This window comes from Hippocampus bargibanti, linkage group LG11, assembly GCF_051943395.1.
Source record: "Hippocampus bargibanti isolate YZ-2025 linkage group LG11, ASM5194339v1, whole genome shotgun sequence".
NCBI lineage: Eukaryota > Metazoa > Chordata > Actinopteri > Syngnathiformes > Syngnathidae > Hippocampus > Hippocampus bargibanti.
The window spans coordinates 1,373,539-1,391,314 of NC_142744.1; the positions used below are offsets into that span (position 1 = coordinate 1,373,539).

Here is a 17,776-nt window from a genome sequence, read left to right on the forward strand (position 1 = left end):
TTGTCAGTCTGCCCGTCTGTCTGAGAATTCATTTTCACAATCCACACATCCAAACATTCTTGGCGGGGGTCCGCTAGGAGGCAAGATCTTCACCATATTTCTCCGCCGTCGTATCAAAATGACAAACGGCGGCTCCAAATGTTCGGCGTGGAAAAACAAAAAAAAAGCTACATCCAACCTTCAAATCCAAATAGATGCGATGGCGCTATGTCGAAATGAGATTGACGAGTGAATGACAGGCCAAATAAAAACTGTAGGACGGCTTCACAGACAAAGAAAGCCAACCTGCATCTTCACACACAGCGTCTCGATACAGCGGCGCATTGATAAGCACCCGCTGCCACTCATGATGTAAGGCTGAGGCAATTAAGCCCCTTTATCACTGTGTGTGTGTGTGTGTGTGTGTGTGTGTGTGTGTGTGTGTGTGTGTGTGTGTGTGTGTGTGTGTGTGTGTGTGTGTGTGTGTGTGTGTGTGTGTGTGTGTGTGTGTGTGTGTGTGTGTGTGTGTGTGTGTGTGTGTCGAAAGGGGTGCAAACGCATCTGATCAAAGATAAAGACCCACCCCGGCCTCCTCCTCCTCCTCGAGTGGATGATGTCATATTGCACAATGGCGGAGAGGCTGGCCGAGCAGATGATTTCACTTGCTCGGGATCATCTTGCCGTCAGTCGACGGAGACATGTCATTCACTGCCAGACGATGTGCAAAAAAATGTCTTTACACTCCAGTGCCAGGGTTTTTGTCATTTTCACTCAAATTGCCGGACCCACAATAAAATGGAGTTTTAGGATGACATAAACATTTAATGTAGCGTAAGAAACCTTGGACTATCTTCTTTTCATCCGAAAAAGTACATTATTTTGGGTGGTAAATTAATTTCAGCAAAAAAAATAAAAAAAACAATTTAAGGAGCCATTTGGGAGCCGAAAGAGCCGAGCCATAATAATCGGCTCTCTAAAAAGAGCCGGAATTCCCATCACAAGTGAACACTGTGTCCTTTAAAAAATGGGTGTTCATTTAATGTAGCGTAAGAAACCTTAGACTATCTTCTTTTCATCTGAAAAATTACATTATTTTTGGTGGTAAATTAATTTCAGCAAAAAAAATAAAAAACTTAAGAGCTATTTGGGAGCCGAAAGAGCCGAGCCATAAGAATCGGCTCTCCAAAAAGAGCCGGAATTCCCATCACTCGTCACTCATAACTCTATAAATCTCCTTTCAAAAAATGGATGTTCATTCAATTCAGCGTAAGAAGCCTTAGACTCTCTTCTTTCATCAAAAAAAAGTTAATTCCTAAGTGATATGGGTCTGGAGTTATCTGAGCTTGAAATGGGGGTGACTGTTCAAAATACAATACATACATGTTGATTTATATAGCGCTTTAAAGTAGTATTATTATTATCATTTGCTAGCTAATGCTATCTATTAGCTCTGGCTGGCTAGATAGCTATCTGGCTGGCTATCAAGCTAGGTATCTGTTGGCTAACGATTGCCTAGCTAGCAAGCTTTCTATCTATTTGAGTTACTTCCGGGTTGAGTGAACGCTGGCGCGTGTGGCTGCCGCTGCTCACCTGCAGAAAAACTTCTCCTGTGACTGTAAAGTGACAGTGAGAGTTTTGAAAAGCGCTTAGAAATGAAATGTATTATTATTATTATTATTATTATTATTATTACTATTACTACTACTATTATTACTACTATTATTATTACTATTATTATTATTATTATTATTATTACTATTACTACTATTATTATTACTACAATTATTAATCCTCGCCAATTTTTTTTTTTTTTTTTTTCACATGGTTCCATTTTAGGTGTCTTGTGGAACCTTTCGTCATGTGACGCCCTGAAGATGCCAATCATCCAGGACGCTCTGGCCGTGCTGACCAACGCGGTGATCATCCCCCATTCGGGCTGGGATACGTCGCCCCATACGCAAGAAGACCGCAAATTGCATCTGCACTCCTCCCAGGTCCTCCGCAATGCCACCGGATGCCTCCGGTAAGTCACTCTGACGCTACGCTAGCCCATTCCCTGCGCAAAATACGCTTAGCAATGACGCATGTGCTGAAGCTAAGCTAATTCAGTGACAATTTCACATGTGAGAAACTCATGCATGCATCCCTGCATGTATATTTCTTCATTTAAAGGACAAGTTGCGTCCATAATGTGTAACATGACTTCAAATGACTTGTACTGAGCGTATTTGACAAAGATTATTTTATGTTTTAAGACTCGCGGCTGTTCTTATGGCTTGGCTCACTAAAAAGAGGCGACTCTATCGGCTCCCAAATGGCTCCTTTTTTCGGGGGGGCTTTAATTAATTTACTACCAAAAATAATGTACTTTTTCTGATGAAAGAAGAGAGTCTAAGGTTTCTAACGCTGTATTAAATGCTTTATTATTATTATTATTATTATTATTATTATTATTATTATTATTATTATTATTATTATTATTATTATTATCATCAGCTAGCTTTCTATCTATTTGAGTTACTTCCGGGTTGAGTGAACGCTGGCGCATCTGGCTGCCGCTGCTCACCCACAAAAAACTTATCCTGTGCCTGTAAAATGACCTTGAGAGTTTTGAAAGGCACTTATAAATGAAATTTATTATTATTATTATTATTATTATTATTATTATTATTATTATTATTATTATTAGCTATTAGCTGGCTAGCTTTCTATCTATTTGAGTTACTTCCGGGTTGAGTGAACGCTGGCGCATCTGGCTTATTATTATTATTATTATTATTATTATTATTATTATTATTATTATTATTATTATTAAGACTCAATATTCTGTGGGTTCTGAAATTTGAGTGAGAATGACAAAAACCCTGGCACTGAAGTGAACACATTTTTACACATCGCCTGGCAGTGAATGAGTTAAAAGCGTTGCGACTGTTATGTGTGTGTGTGTGTGTGTGTGTGTGTGTGTGTGTGTGTGTGTGTGTGTGTGTGTGTGTGTGTGTGTGTGTGTGTGTGTGTGTGTGTGTGTGTGTCAGCAACGTGAGTTCTGCAGGTGAGGAGGCACGCAGGAGGATGAGAGAGTGCGACGGTTTGACGGATGCTTTACTGTACGTCATTCAAACGGCCCTGGGGAGCAGTGAGATTGACAGCAAGGTAGCACACGCACACACACACACACACACACACACACACACACACTCCTTATCCTTCTTTTATAACATTAGCATGTTGTATCGCAAAAAGTAATAGTCTGTCTTTTTTTCTTGCAAAAGTAAGGAAAGTAGTAGCACACAACTGAGGAAAGGACAGGCCGAACCGCTACATTTTTGCATTATGTTAGCATGTAGCATAATAATAATAATAATGATAACAATAAATTTCTAAGCGCCTTTCAAAACTCTCAAGGTCACTTTACAGTCACAGGGCAAGTTTTTTCTGTGGGTGAGCAGCGGCAGCCACATGCGCCAGCGTACACTCAACCCGCAAGCTAGCTAGATAATAGCTAGTTAATATCTAGCTATCTAGATAGCTAGCTAGACAGATGGCGAATAGCTAGCTAGCTATATAACCAACTAATTAGTCAGATAGCTAATAGACTGCCAATAGATAAGTAGCCAGATAGTTAGTTAGATAGCAAATAGCTAGCTAGCTAGATAGTTAGATAGCTAATCGACAGCAATGGGATAACTAGCTAGCCAGCTAGTTAGTTAGATAGCTAATCGACAGCAAATAGATAGATAGCCAGCAAGTTAGTTAGATAGCTACTAGACAGCAAATAGCTAGCTAGCTAGATAGCTAGCTCGATCGTTAGCTTTTTAGTCTTGCATCTTTCTGTCAATCATAACTTTTTTTTTCCCCCTCTCCTCATCCGTGTCAGACGGTGGAGAACTGCGTGTGCATCCTGAGGAACTTGTCGTACCGTCTGGCCGCCGAAACATCTCAAAACCAACAAGGCGGTTCGGAGGAGCTGGACGGGCTCTTGTGCGACACTGGCGGGAAGGAAGCAGAAAGTTCTGGATGCTGGGGCAAAAAGAAGAAGAAAAAGAAGGGACATGACCAGGTTAGCAACTCTTCCATACGCACTCCACGTATGGAAATAATAATAATATACAGGTAACATCCGACTTACCGAGTTCCGTTCCGACCAAGCGGTCGTAAGTTGAAATGGTCGTAAGTAGAAATCCATTCAAAAGATGGAATAGAGACTCGGAGGCTAAATGACAGTATGAGTCTGGAGGTCATGGTCGTAAGTACGGGTGGTCGTAAGTACGGGTGGTCGTAAGTCGGATGTTACCTATATTTCATTTATAAGCGCCTTTCAAAACCTTTGGTGACAGAGCGAAAGAGATTTTGGAGCTGTTTTAACGGGGCGCTCCATTTTGGTGTGTATGCTGATAATCTATTGGCTATTTTGCTAGCTTTCTATCTATTTGAGTTACTTCCGGGTTGAGTGAATGCTGGCGCGTGTGGCTGCCGCTGCTCACCCACAGAAAAACTGATCCTGTGACTGTAAAGTGACCTTGAGAGTTTTGAAAGGCGCTTATCAATGCTACCTCGCTAGCTAAGTTTTTTTTCTGTGGGTGAGCAGCGGCAGCCACACGCGCCAGCGTTCACTCAACTCAGACTAAAATAGATAGCTCGATAGCTAGCGAATAGATAGCTAATACATAGCGAATAGATAGCTAATACATTGTGAATAGTAACAGGACCGGGTGACCCCCGGGCTCCTGGGTGGGGGGTTTTGTACTTGCTATTGCTATTTCGTATTTGCTATCTAGCTCCTTGGCCGGCAATCTAGCTAGCTATCTATTAGCTATATAGCTATCTAGCTGGCTGACTGCTATCTAGCTAGCTATATGCTATCCATTGGCTAGCTAGCTAGCTTTCTATCTATTTGAGTTACTTTCGAATTAAGTGAACACTGGCGCGTGTGGCTGCCGCTGCTCACTCACAGAGAAAAACTTATGTGGCTGTAAAGTGACCTTGAGAGTTTTGAATTGCGCTTAGAAATGAAATGGATTATTCTAATAAGCAATCAGAGGCACATTCTGGCTGAGTGGCAGACATCTTTTTTTTTTTTTGTGCTTGGATTTCCGCCGTGTGAATAATCGCTAATTAGTCTTCATCTTTTCATTTCAAGCAAAGACGGAAATGAGACTTTGAAACGGGAATATTCAGGCGAGCGTTTTTAACTCATTGACTGCCAGACGATGTGCAAAAAATGTATCCACTCCAGTGCCAGGGTTTTTGTCATTGTCACTCCAATTCCAGGACCCACAGAAAATTCAGTTTTAGGACTACCTAAACATTCAATAATAATAATAATAATAATCCATTTCCTTTCTAAGCGCCTTTCAAAACTATCAAGGTCACTTTACAGTCACAGGATGTTTTTTTTCTGTGGTTGAGCAGCGGCAGCCACACGCACCAGCGTTCACTCAACCCGGAAGTAACTCAAATAGATAGCAAGTTAGCTAGCTAGCGAATAGATAGCTAATAGCTAGTGAATAAATATCTATCAGCTAGTAAATAGATAGCTAATAATTTCTTTCCCAGTGGGACGGCGTAGGACCCTTTCCAGACATGGCCGAACCTCCGAAAGGCATTCAGATGTTGTGGCATCCCAGCATCGTCAAGCCTTACCTGACGCTGCTGTCCGAGTGCTCCAATCCCGACACGCTGGAGGGGGCGGCCGGCGCGCTGCAAAACCTTGCGGCTGGCAGCTGGAAGGTAGAAAGAGCGTACGCCTTCATTTGCTGCACATGCTCTCATTCGAAATGCATTGACCAGCCCTGGATTTCGCAGTGAGGCCTTCAGTAGTGCTATGTCAGAATCAATCCAAGCCTTCATAACAATTTTTTGACTAATAATAATCATACATTTCATTTCTAAGCGCCATTCAAAACTCTCAAGATAATAATAATAATAATAATAATAATAATAATAATAATAATAATAATAATAATAATAATAATAACAATACTAATACTCATACTCATACTAATACTCATAACAATACTACTACTACTACTACTACTACTACTACTACTACTACTACTAATAATAATAATAATAATACATTTCATTCACTCAAATAGATAGAAAGCTAGCTAACTAGATAATAGATAGCTAATACAGAGATATCTGGCTAGCTAGCTATTAGCTGACTGGCTATCTAGCTAGCTATTAAGCTGGATAGCTATTTAGCTAGCTATCTAGCTTGCTATATAGCTAGCTATCTATTTGCTATCCAGCTGGCTATATTGCTAGCTATATATTTGCTATCCATTAGCTATCCAGCTAGCTAGCTGTTGGCTGGCTGGCTGGCTGGCTGTGTGTGATTGGTTAATTGATTGAATCCCAAAATTTACGTCTGGAAGTAGCTCAACAGGGGAAAATGAATGAAAGGAAGCTGAAAGACAATTTGGAATTAGCTTATAAGAATTCATGGACAAAATATCATCAATCAGTCTGTGATTCAGATATTTTTTTTAGGCCAGCAGAGAAGGCCTTATCGCAGACTCTGATGCTCCACCACTGTCTAAATGACAAGACTGTATTTGGCCTTGTTTTTCATAGCTCACTTGTTTACCTATAAAATGGCAAAAATATTCCAAAATGGCGGTTTAATATTGCTCCAGAGGGTCATGTGACATCTCATCATTTCAACCAAAGGCGTCTTCGCGTGCACGTCTGACCGTCTTCCGTCTTTTGAACGTCCCCACCCAGTGGTCGGTGTACGTCCGGGCTGCGGTGCGTAAAGAGAAGGGCCTTCCCATCCTGGTGGAGTTACTGAGGATCGACAACGACAGGGTGGTGTGCGCCATCGCCACCGCCTTGAGGAACATGGCCCTGGATATCAGGAATAAGGAGCTGATTGGTAAGTGACTGGACGAAAGTGGGGAGGAGGGGGGCAAAGCGTCACCGATCGCCGCGTGGCCATCCAGCATGTCACACATAATACGCCTTATACACCGGAAAATACACTAATTGTTCTTTTCGGGAATAAAGAAAGTTAGCTTCCCATTTTTTAGTCCTAATTCCTCTTATTTAACCCCCCACCCCCCTGTGACAACAGGTAAATATGCCATGAGGGACCTGGTGCACCGGTTACCCGGTGGCAGTACCAACAACGGCAATAGCGGAGGAGGAGGCGGGGCTAATAGTTGCGCTCTGCTGACGAAGACCATGTTGGATGACACCGTCACGGCGATCTGCTGCGCTCTGCATGAGGTCATCACCAAAAACATGGAGAACGCCAAGGCCCTGAGGGACGCCGGCGGCATCGAGAAGCTCATCGGCGTCGCCCGAAGCAAAGGAGACAAGTGAGTTTGCCATGTTATTCCATCTTATGCCGTGTTGTTATTAAAATATTTACTTTTAGATAACATCTCACATCACTAAAGGAGCTTGTCGTATGTGTATAAGTGGCTTTCTATCTGTTTGAGTTACTTCCGGGTTCAAAATTCAGACTGGCTTTATCCTCTGTTTGTTTTTCTCTTTTCTACTGAATTCCCAGACATAGTCCCAAAGTGATGAAAGCGGCATCGCAAGTGCTCAACAGCATGTGGCAATATCGAGACTTGCGCAGCCTTTACAAGAAGGTACGGCTCCCCTATTATTATTATTATTATTATTATTATTATTATTATTATTATGTATATTATTATTTATTTATTTATTTAATGTATATTCTTGTTATTATTAGTATTATTATTTATATTATTATGTATATTATTATTTTTATTATGTATATTATATGTATATATATATGTATATTTTTATTATTATTATGTATATTATGTTTATATATGTATATTTTTAGTATTATTATGTATATTATGATGTATATTATTATTTTTTGTTTATTATGTATATTTCTATTATTATTATTATGTTTATTATTATTATTATTATTTCTATTATTATTATTATTATTATGTATATTATTGTTATTATTACGATGTATATTTTTTTATTATTATTATGTACATTATTATTATTATTATGTATATTATTATTATTACTATGTATATTATGATGTATATTATTATTTGTTTATGTTTATTATGTATATTATGTATATTATTATTATTATTATTATTATCAGGATTAGGATTATTATTATTATTATTATTATTATTATTATTATTATTATTAGTAGTAGTAGTAGTAGTAGTAGTAGTAGTGGTAGTAGTATTATTAGTATTATGTGTATTATTATTATTATTATTATTATTATTATTATATAGATTGTATTTTATTTATTATTTTTTATTGTATCTTTTTTTTCTATGCTTGTCTGTGACCGTAAAGTGTCCTTGAGAGCTTCGAAAGGCACAAATAAAATGTATGATTATTTTTTATTTATCATTTATTATTTATTATTGTATCTGTTTTTTTTTGTTTTTTTTTGTTTTGTTTTTTTCTATGCTTATCTGTGACTTAGAAGTGTCCTTGAGTGTCCTCGTTGTGACTTTTTGTGTCGTCTCCAGGACGGCTATTCGCAATACCACTTCATCGGCTCTTCTTCCACCATCGAACGGGACAGGCAGCGGCCTTATTCTTCTTCTCGTACGCCGTCCGTCTCGCCGGTTCGGACCTCGCCCAACCATCGCTCGGGTCAGCGACAATCCTTTTTTGTTTGTTTCTTCAAAATTAAGTCTTTGGATTTTTAGATTGATTAAGAGATGAAGTAAGCGCCTGAAAACTACCTTGTGAATTGCTAAAATGTGAAACAAAACAGACGGCCATTTTGTTGGTATTTTACAAGGACATTTTAACTCATTCACTGCCATTCCCAAATTGATTCGGGTTTTGTTTTTTCTTGTGAGGGTGCTGATAAAGCACTAGCTATCTATATGCTGTCTATTAGCTATCTAACTATCTAGCTGGCTATCTTTGCTGTCTATTAGCTATCTAACTAACTAGCTGGCTAGCTAGCTATCTATTGACTGTCTATTAGCTATCTAACTATCTAGTTGGCTATCTAGCTAGCTATCTTTGCTGTCTATTAGCAATCTAACTAACTAGCTGGCTAGCTAGCTATCTATTGACTGTCTATTAGCTATCTAACTATCTAGTTGGCTATCTAGCTAGCTATCTATTTGCTGTCTATTAGCTATGTAACTAACTATCTGGCTAGCTAGCTATCTATTTGCTGTCTATTAGCTATCTGACTAGTTGGCTGGTTATCTAGCTAGCTAGCTATTCGGTATCTGTCTAGCTAGCAATCTAGATAGCTAGAAATTAACCAGCTATTAGCTAGAAATTAACCAGCTATTAGCTAGAAATTAACTAGCTAGTAGCTAGAAGTTAACTAGCTATTAGCTAGAAATTAACTAGCTATTAGCTAGAAATTAACTAGCTATTAACTCCACAGACGATTATTGTTGACCAAAAGGAAAATAAAAATGTTCAAAAATGGTGTCACGAGTGTTCAAAACGATGCGCGTTGTGTCACAGCAAGCGCGCCGGCGTCGCCGCGGGATCTGATGGCGTTGAAGGAGAGGAAGAAAGACTACGAGCTGAGCGGCAACGCCACGTACCGCGGCAACAAGGGGGAACACACGTCCCGCAAGGATGCCACCATGGGTAGGCTAAATCCGTTTCAAAGTCAGTTGCGACGGAGATTACGGTCCCCGGAAACACAAACATAAATAAATACATAAATAATAAAAGCAGCTAACTGTCAGCGGAATGAAACTCGTCGGCAGTGTTCATCTGGGACTCGGATCCATTTATGGATTTATTTCTATCTATCTAGCTAGCTATTTAGCTAGCAAGCTATTTAGCTAGCTAGCTATCTCGCTGTCTAGCTAGCTAGTGATCTCGCTAGCTAACTATCTCTATCTCTATTGACTATAGATATAGGGAGATTATAGATAGATATATGGAGAGAAATATATATTGAAATGTATGATTATTATTATTATATAGATATGTATTAATAATACATATAAAATAATTAATAAACAATCAAATACATTGTAAATTTCTCCTCTGTGAGATTAATAAAGGCTCATGTAATCTAAAAATTATATATATATATATATATATATATATATATATATACAGTAAAGTCTCGTTATATCGATATTCAAGGGAGTCCGAAAAAATATCGATATAACCGGGACTATCGATATATCCGACCCTGTTTGCATGTAATTTTCTCCGTGCGGGCATAGAAATAGTATCGATATAACCGGGACTATCGATATATCCGATATCGATATAACGAGACTTTACTGTGTGTATATATATATATATATATATATATATATATATATATATATATATATATTTTTTTTTTTAATACATATAAAATAATAAATATCAAATAAAATAATAAATTTTACATTTCTCCACTATGAGACTAATAAAGGCTCATTTAATCTACTAATTATAAATATGTATATATTTTTCCTAAACAATAATTAGAAAAGAATAATTATAATTACAAAATAAAATAATACATTGAAAATTGTTCCACAGTGAGACTTTTTTTAATCATAAATATAGAATAATAAATTGTAAATTTCTCCACTGTGAGACTAATTAAAAGCTCATCTAATCTAATAATTATATTTGCTTAATAAAACATAAAATAATAATTAGAAAATAAAATAATACATCGTAATTTTCTCCACTGTGAGACTAATAAACGCTCATTTAATAATTATATATTTTTTTTTATAATAAATATACAATAATAAATTGTAGATTCCTCCACTGTGAGACTAATAAAGGCTCATCTAATCTAATAATTATATATATTTTTAAGAAGACAAAATAATAAATAGAAAATAAAAACATAAATTGTAAATTTCTTCACTGTGAAACTAATAAAGGCTCATTAAATCTAATAATTATCTATACATTCTTAATATAAAAAATAATATAGATAGATAGATAGATAGATAGATAGATAGATAGATAGATAGATAGATAGATAGATAAGGCTTCACTGCTGATAGAATCACAATGACCATCTCCGCAGGTTCTGGCGGTTCTTCAACTCTCCACCGAGGAGCTTACGTGTCCCCCACAGATGACCTCAAGTATAATCAGGTACGTACATGGTACATGGTACATGGTACATGATACATGGTACATGATACATGGTACATGGTATATGGTACGTACACAAATAATAGGACGACTTTGATGGCCACAAACCTCCTCCTGCAGGTGTCATCTCAAGGATTGCCTTCAGAGCCCTACCCGCCTTTCCAAAACCCTCCCCCCGATAACAACTCCAGCTACGAGGACCAGGCCTTCTACGAGAACCAGGTTCACCTGGCGGCTGGGCGCCCCCCACAAGGTGAACTCAACATGCATTTGCAGGGCCTGAAGTCCACCGGGAATTACGTGGACTTCTACTCGGCCTCTCGGCCCTACAGCGAGCTCAACTACGAGACCAGTCACTACCCGGCCTCTCCGGACTCTTGGGTCTGAGGGCCGAAGAACTGGGGGGACGGGGGGGAGGACAGACAGACAACCCCCACCACCCTCGACCACCCCCGATCCCTGTCTGTCGTTCCAAAGTAGCATCGTAGGTAGCAGGACATCCCAGGTGCAAGGACGGACGTGAATGGACACCGGAACTCCCTCGGGAGACATTTTGGGGAGTCACGGGGGACGGCCTTGCATGTGCATGCGCCACCGACACCACCAAAAGCGACCCACACATTTTTCTTCCTCTAAGTTGGTGGATAGCGGCCGTTTGCGGGCCACGGGAGGAAGAACTAGCGTGGTTGAAGACATGACACCCCCCCCCCCCCCCCCCCCCAAAAAAAAAAACGCAAAATACGTGAAGGTGATGACGACAGAGATGGAAAGGAGTGAAAGTTTTTTCCAAGGGAGTTAGGGTTAGGGGCTATATGGGTTAGTTAGGGTTTTTGACTATATGGGTTAGGATTCGGGTTATGGGTTAGGGTTAGGGGCTATATGGTTTAGGGCCATGGACTATATGGATTAGGGTTAGGGACTATGTGGGTTAGGGTTAGTGTTAAGGTGAGAGACTATATAGGTTAGGGTTAGGGACTATATGGTTTAGGCTTAGGGTTATTGACTATATAGGTTAGGGTTAGGGACTATATGAGTTAGGGTTAGGGGCCATATGGGTTAGTTAGGGTTTTTGACTATATGGGTTAGGATTAGGGTTATGGGTTAGGGTTACGGGCTATATGGTTTAGGGTAGGGACTATATGGGTTAGGGCCATGGACTATATGGATTAGGGTTAGGGACTATGTGGGTTAGGGTTAGTGTTAAGGTTAGAGGCTATATAGGTTAGGGTTAGGGACTATGTGGGTTAGTGTTAGGGTTATTGACGATATAGGTTAGGGTTAGGGACTCTATGGATTGGGTTAGGGACTATGTGGATTAGGGTTAGGGACTATATGGGTTAGTGTTAGGGTTATTGACTATATAGGTTAGGGTTAGGGACTATATGGGTTAGGGTTAGGGACTCTGTGGGTTAGTGTTAGGGTTAGGGACTATATGGTTTAGGGTTAGGGGCCATATGGGCTAGGGTTAGGGACTCTATGGGTTAGGGTTAGGGACTATATGGGTTAGGGTCATGATGGAAGTCGCGATGAGAGAAACGTTTGTACATATGTGACATAGCAACGTGGCTTTTATTAACGCCAAGCACAAGAAGCAAATCCGGAGGATGTTAAGGACATGGAGGATAAAATTGCTTTTTGGAACCTCATTCATCATCATATGTTCATTTTTTTGTTTGTTTTTCTTTATTATTTCTTGGTTGTATAGTATTTGATGTACATTTACTGGTCATGCATTGTGTATTTGTACATTGCAGTCTTACTGCACCACATGAGCTTATCAGCTCACTTTTCACGGCCCTGTCACTGTACTTTACACACACGGCGCACACACACACACACTCTAACACGCACTAAAATAATAATAATAATACATTTCATTTCTAAGCGCCTTTCAAAACTCTCAAGGACACTTTACAGTCACAGGATATTCTTTTCTGCGGGTGAGCAGCGGTTGCAACACGCGCCAGCGTTCACTCAACCCAGAAGTAAATAGATAAAAAGCTAGCTAGCAAGCTAATAGATAGCTAGCTATAACACGGAAGCCTCTCCGACAAAATGGCCGTCAACCACCATTAGCTAGCTAGCTATGTAGCTAGATAGCTATATATCTTTGTAGTTAGCTAGCAAGCTACATATCTAACAAGCTATTAGCTATCTAGCTAGTTTTCTATCTATTTGAGTTTCTTTCAGGTTGAGTGAACGCTGGCGCGTGTGGCTGCCGCTGCTCACCCACAGGAAAACTTATCGTGTCACTGCAAAGTGACCTTGAGAGTTTTGAAAGGCGCTTATAAATGAAATGTATTATTATTATTATTATTATTATTATTATTATTATTGAATAACGCACGACCGCAATGGTCGCCAGTTCAAATCAAAAGACTGTTAGATACTTAGGGATGTGATTTTGAACCAACATGACGATGATGAGGAATTATGGACCTATTTGTTTATGATGAAGATGGTAAAAAAATACAAAATCTTGGTTGGGCAAAATTGCAAAGAGGCACTTTACAGTTACAGATACTGGTAATATCCGACTTACGACCACCCGTACTTACAACCATGACTTCCAGACCCTATTTTTAAAATTTCAATTCTACGCCTGGCACCGCAACGCGCTAGCACGCCGGCAACACGCACTCGCACAGCAATCGACCGTGTGATGGCACCAAAGAGGGGGAGTTTGCGAGTCATTTAGCCTCCGAGTCTCTATTCAACATTCTGAATAGATTTCAACTTACGACCATTTTGACTTACGACCATTTGATCGGAATGGAACTCGGTGGTAAGTCGGATGTTACCTGTATTTAGGTTACTGTTTAGAGACTTCATAGCGACAGGGGGAAGAAACTGTTTAAATGTCTACTGGATTTGGTTCGGTAGCGCCTGCTTGAGGGGAATCGCTGGAAAAGGTGGTGGGCAGGGTGCGGAGGGTCCAGTCGGATTTTCCGCGCCTTTGTTTTGATTCTTGCAGCATGCAAGTTCTCGATAGTAGGTATACGAACACACATTGACAGCCAAAGTCGCTTTTTCAAAGTAGTATTGTTCCCGTGAGCGCATTAAAGAACGAATGTCCGACTGGAGAACTGTTCTAGAAAGAACCACCATTGAGATTGACGGCTCACTCGCACCAAGTCAGAGCAAAAGCGACTGTTTCTGTATTTTTTTTTTAAGTGATCTCTCCATCATAACCTCGGCGTCTGTTTTTTAGCCCTTTCTAAGTTGGTGCTCGGCGTGTACAAGCTAGTGCCAAACAAGGTACCCGCCACGATAACACGTTTCATGCTTTCGTTGGGACATCTTTGCGCTTTTCAATTTGTGGCGTTTCGAGATGCTTTGGCCATCGTAATTTTTTTTGTTATTCTAACTTGTGTACTACTGACTTGAAAGTTGCGCAACTGCACTGGGACCAAGAGAGCATTACACACAAATATTTTGTAAAAAATAAATACACGAGGAAAAAAAAACATGAAGAAACTGGTCAAAACAAAGAAATGTACAAAATATGTTTAATTTCTGTGTTTGAAGTACAAGAGAAAAAAACGTTTTGGAGAAATGGGTCACGATGACTTCTTGGTAGATTATAAATAGATTGAGTTCATAGAGTGTGAATCTATATGATGGAACTATCTTTTTTTTTTTTTTTTAAGATGGCGGCAAACGTTTTGATGTAGGATGTTCACTTTTGGACTTTGCTGGTCAAACGCACTAAATCGTCGACTTTTGTGTGGTAACGTCGCTACGTGGAGTAGATTAGCTCGAGATTTACGGAGCCGTGACGTCACTCTCAACGTAGATGGAGGACTTTCAAATGTTGTATTGTCAAATGGTAGCCGCCATAAAGCAAATCAAAATGTGACGACCTTTGAATTTATTCCCGCCCCTCAAATGCAAACAAGTGAATCGGTGGCAGCTAGCAAGTTGAAGCGAGCGTGCGGGAAAATTGTCGCTAATTAATCTGAAGAAAAAAAAAATGCCGGCAAAGACTTTGTAGTGGTTTCCAAACCAAAATGTGTTTTCAAAAGACAAATATGAATCTTTCTATGCCTCAAAACTGATTGCAACTGCTCCAGAATATAAAATGGTCCATCCAAGAGGAAAACTGAGAGTTGTTTTGTTGCTTTGTTTGTTGCTAGATCTGATTTCTGTGTTGGACTTGAATCGGAATCATTTCGGAACAAATGCAACAGTCCACAAAATCTTGAGTTGTTGGAAGCCTTTCTGACAAAATGGCCGCCAACCACCATTGATAATAACGCGGAAGCCTCTTTGACAAAATGGCCGCCAACCACCATCTATAACGCGGAAGCCTCTCCGACAAAATGGCCGCCAACCAACATTGATAACGCGGACACCTCTCCAACAAAATGGCTGCCAACCACCATTAATAATGCGGAAGCCTCTGACAAAATGGCCACCAACCACAATTGATAACGCACTAGCTTCTCTGACAAGATGGCCACCAACCACCATCTATAACGCGGAAGCCTCTTCGACAAGATGGCCGCCAACCACCATCTATAACGCGGAAGCCTCTCCGACAAAATGGCGTCAACCACCATGAATAATGTGGAAGCCTCTCCGACAAAATGGCTGCCAATGATCATTGATAATAACGGCGAAGCCTCTCTGACAAAATGGCCGTCAACCACCATTGATAATAACGCAAAAGCCGCTCTGACAAAATGGCGGCCAACCATCCTTGATAATACTGTAACCCAGTAGCTTCTCTGACAAAATGGCTGCCAAAAATTGATAAGTGGAAGCCTCTCCAACAAAATGGCCGCCAACCACCACCGCGTCAACATTTAGATGTAAAAACATGAACATGTAAAACATCTCAATTACAAATAATTTTATGGCGGCCATTTTGTTTTTTTTATGTACATGACATCTGAATGGACAAAAAAAATGACATTTTTGTTATTGTTTAATTTTATTTTAGGAACGTTGTCATGTTCTCGTCTTGTTTCAGCGTCCAGCTGGCGTTACCTGACGAGTCACACCTGTCTCAAATCAGTCCTTTTTTTTTGTTCTTTGCCCAAAAGATATAAGATATTTTTGTGTGACCAAGCATTTTTATTGTTATGTCGTCTCGGTTTTGGTTTGTAGATTTTCTCGTTGTCGAAGTTACAAATCTTTTTCATTTCTGTTATTCTTCGCTATCCACAACCACCTTTTTTTTGGGGTCATATTTTGTTTGTCGTGAAATATTTTTGCAAGCAAAACCTCATTTCCGCGTTGACACTTTTGGGTAAGCATGACATGTTTTCTCCTATTTTAGAAAGGTATTCACTGTCCTGTATTTTCCACATCTGCAAGTCATTCTTATGGCGTAGTACGAAGCCCCTTAGCCGCGGGTGTCAAAGTCGAGGCACAGGGGCCAAATCTGGCCCGGCATATCATTTTATTCGGCCCACGAAAACAAATTAAAGAGCCGGAAGTACATAAATTAAAGACTCGGAAGTACATGAATTTGCTTTTTTTTTTTTTAAATCGCGATCTTGCAATCTTTGCTAAGGGAGGGTCTCCATAGCATCATGTCATCGTACTGTAGGTTCTTTGTAAGGGAGGTGGTTGGGGCGGAGAAGGTGTTTAGTTTTCCGTCTTGACGTTGGTGGCTTCGTACTCTTTCATCATCTCAAAGTGATCCAGCATGAAGGAATGTATATTGTCCAGTTGTTTCTCGGTCTCGTTGAGGGCCAGACCTTGCTTGTCGCAGACCTTCCCGCCGATCATCTCGTAGAGACTCAGGATGGACATCTTGATCTGCGCCAGCAAGTTGAGTTTCCTGGAGGCCGTCTCCTCGATACGTTTCCACTCTTTGAACCAAAACTCCACCTTGATTTTACTTTCAAACAACTCCGGCATGAGCTGGGTCAGCTCCATGTCCAGTTCCTGGCGATCCAGCTCGTACTGCTTCTGCAAGGCTATCTGGGTTTTGCGTTGCTGGTTGGTCTGCTCGTAGGCTTCGCCCTCCCTCTGAGACAGTTGGTCCTCCACGCTGTGAAGACTCTCGATGTGATCCGTCAGCGCCTCCTCGTCCTCGAAGGAGGTCATGCCTACCAGCTTGTGCATGAACTCCTGGTAGATGACGTTCCGGCGCATGACGTTCAGGCGTTCCTGCTTGGTCTCCCTCAGCTGGGCGCACTCCACCATCAGTTCCCGGATGTCGGCTTCCTTCTGGAGGGCCACTTTTTCTTCGTTGTCCGCTTTGGCCGAGGCTTGGTCTACGACTTCGTCGGCCAGGTAGGGGTCCCTGCTCAGGAACACCTCCTCCACGTCGCTGATTTCCCCCAGGAGGTCCTTCTCGCGAGCTTTCAGAGCTTCCAGGCGGGCCAGGAGTTGGTCCGACTGGGCTTCCAGATCTTTCTCCTCGCGGCGTATCAGGATTTCCGTGTAAATGTCGTCCCATTCTGTCGATCCTTTGCCCTTTGGGGTCTGGCGGTGGTTTCCTTGGGGGGGGGGCTTTGGCTTCACCTTCTTTTTGGACATGGCGCCCAAGTTAGCTTGAAATTGGAGATACCAGACGCTTGTCTGACATTTGCCTGGTGCTCTACAATTGGATAGACGACGGTGAATCTTGTCCCACGTTGATCTTTGGCACGCCTCTACATAATCAGACCCGCCTTATGACGCCGCCATGATGATTCAAAGGAGTGACATCATCGCAGTTTGTAGCCGTCGGCGTCATCACAGGCGTGTTCATCGGCGTCAACGTTCGTACAAA

General features: G+C 40.6%; 2 protein-coding genes across 9 annotated transcripts in view; one reads left to right on the forward strand and one right to left on the reverse strand.

Moving 5' to 3' along the window:
* The window catches only part of ctnnd2b (catenin delta 2b), a 62,335-nt gene extending 50,581 nt beyond the window's left edge, over nt 1–11,754 (forward strand). For 6 of the 8 annotated variants that reach the window (XM_089007819.1, XM_089007825.1, XM_089007824.1 and 3 more), the window contains 11 exons: nt 1,816–2,002; nt 3,012–3,129; nt 3,854–4,036; nt 5,533–5,706; nt 6,706–6,856; nt 7,055–7,301; nt 7,487–7,580; nt 8,472–8,598; nt 9,442–9,570; nt 10,976–11,046; nt 11,167–11,754. In XM_089007819.1, coding sequence (XP_088863945.1) covers nt 1,816–2,002; nt 3,012–3,129; nt 3,854–4,036; nt 5,533–5,706; nt 6,706–6,856; nt 7,055–7,301; nt 7,487–7,580; nt 8,472–8,598; nt 9,442–9,570; nt 10,976–11,046; nt 11,167–11,433 — 1,748 coding nt within the window. In that variant the 3' untranslated portion in view covers nt 11,434–11,754. The remainder of the gene's footprint in view (nt 1–1,815; nt 2,003–3,011; nt 3,130–3,853; nt 4,037–5,532; nt 5,707–6,705; nt 6,857–7,054; nt 7,302–7,486; nt 7,581–8,471; nt 8,599–9,441; nt 9,571–10,975; nt 11,047–11,166) is intronic. The other 2 variants (XM_089007822.1, XM_089007826.1) reach the window with 1 other exon arrangement.
* LOC148891041 (coiled-coil domain-containing protein 42 like-2-like) lies at nt 11,755–17,625 on the reverse strand. The gene has a single exon (XM_089007829.1). The coding sequence runs from the start codon at nt 17,539–17,541 to the stop codon at nt 16,642–16,644; it is 900 nt and encodes a 299-aa protein (XP_088863955.1). The 5' UTR covers nt 17,542–17,625; the 3' UTR covers nt 11,755–16,641.
* Nucleotides 17,626–17,776: the final 151 nt, after the last annotated feature.

Bases quoted from the DNA above. Each gene is read 5' to 3' on its own strand.
- LOC148891041 (XM_089007829.1), bottom strand. From the start codon at position 17,541: ATGTCCAAAAAGAAGGTGAAGCCAAAGCCCCCCCCCCAAGGAAACCAC.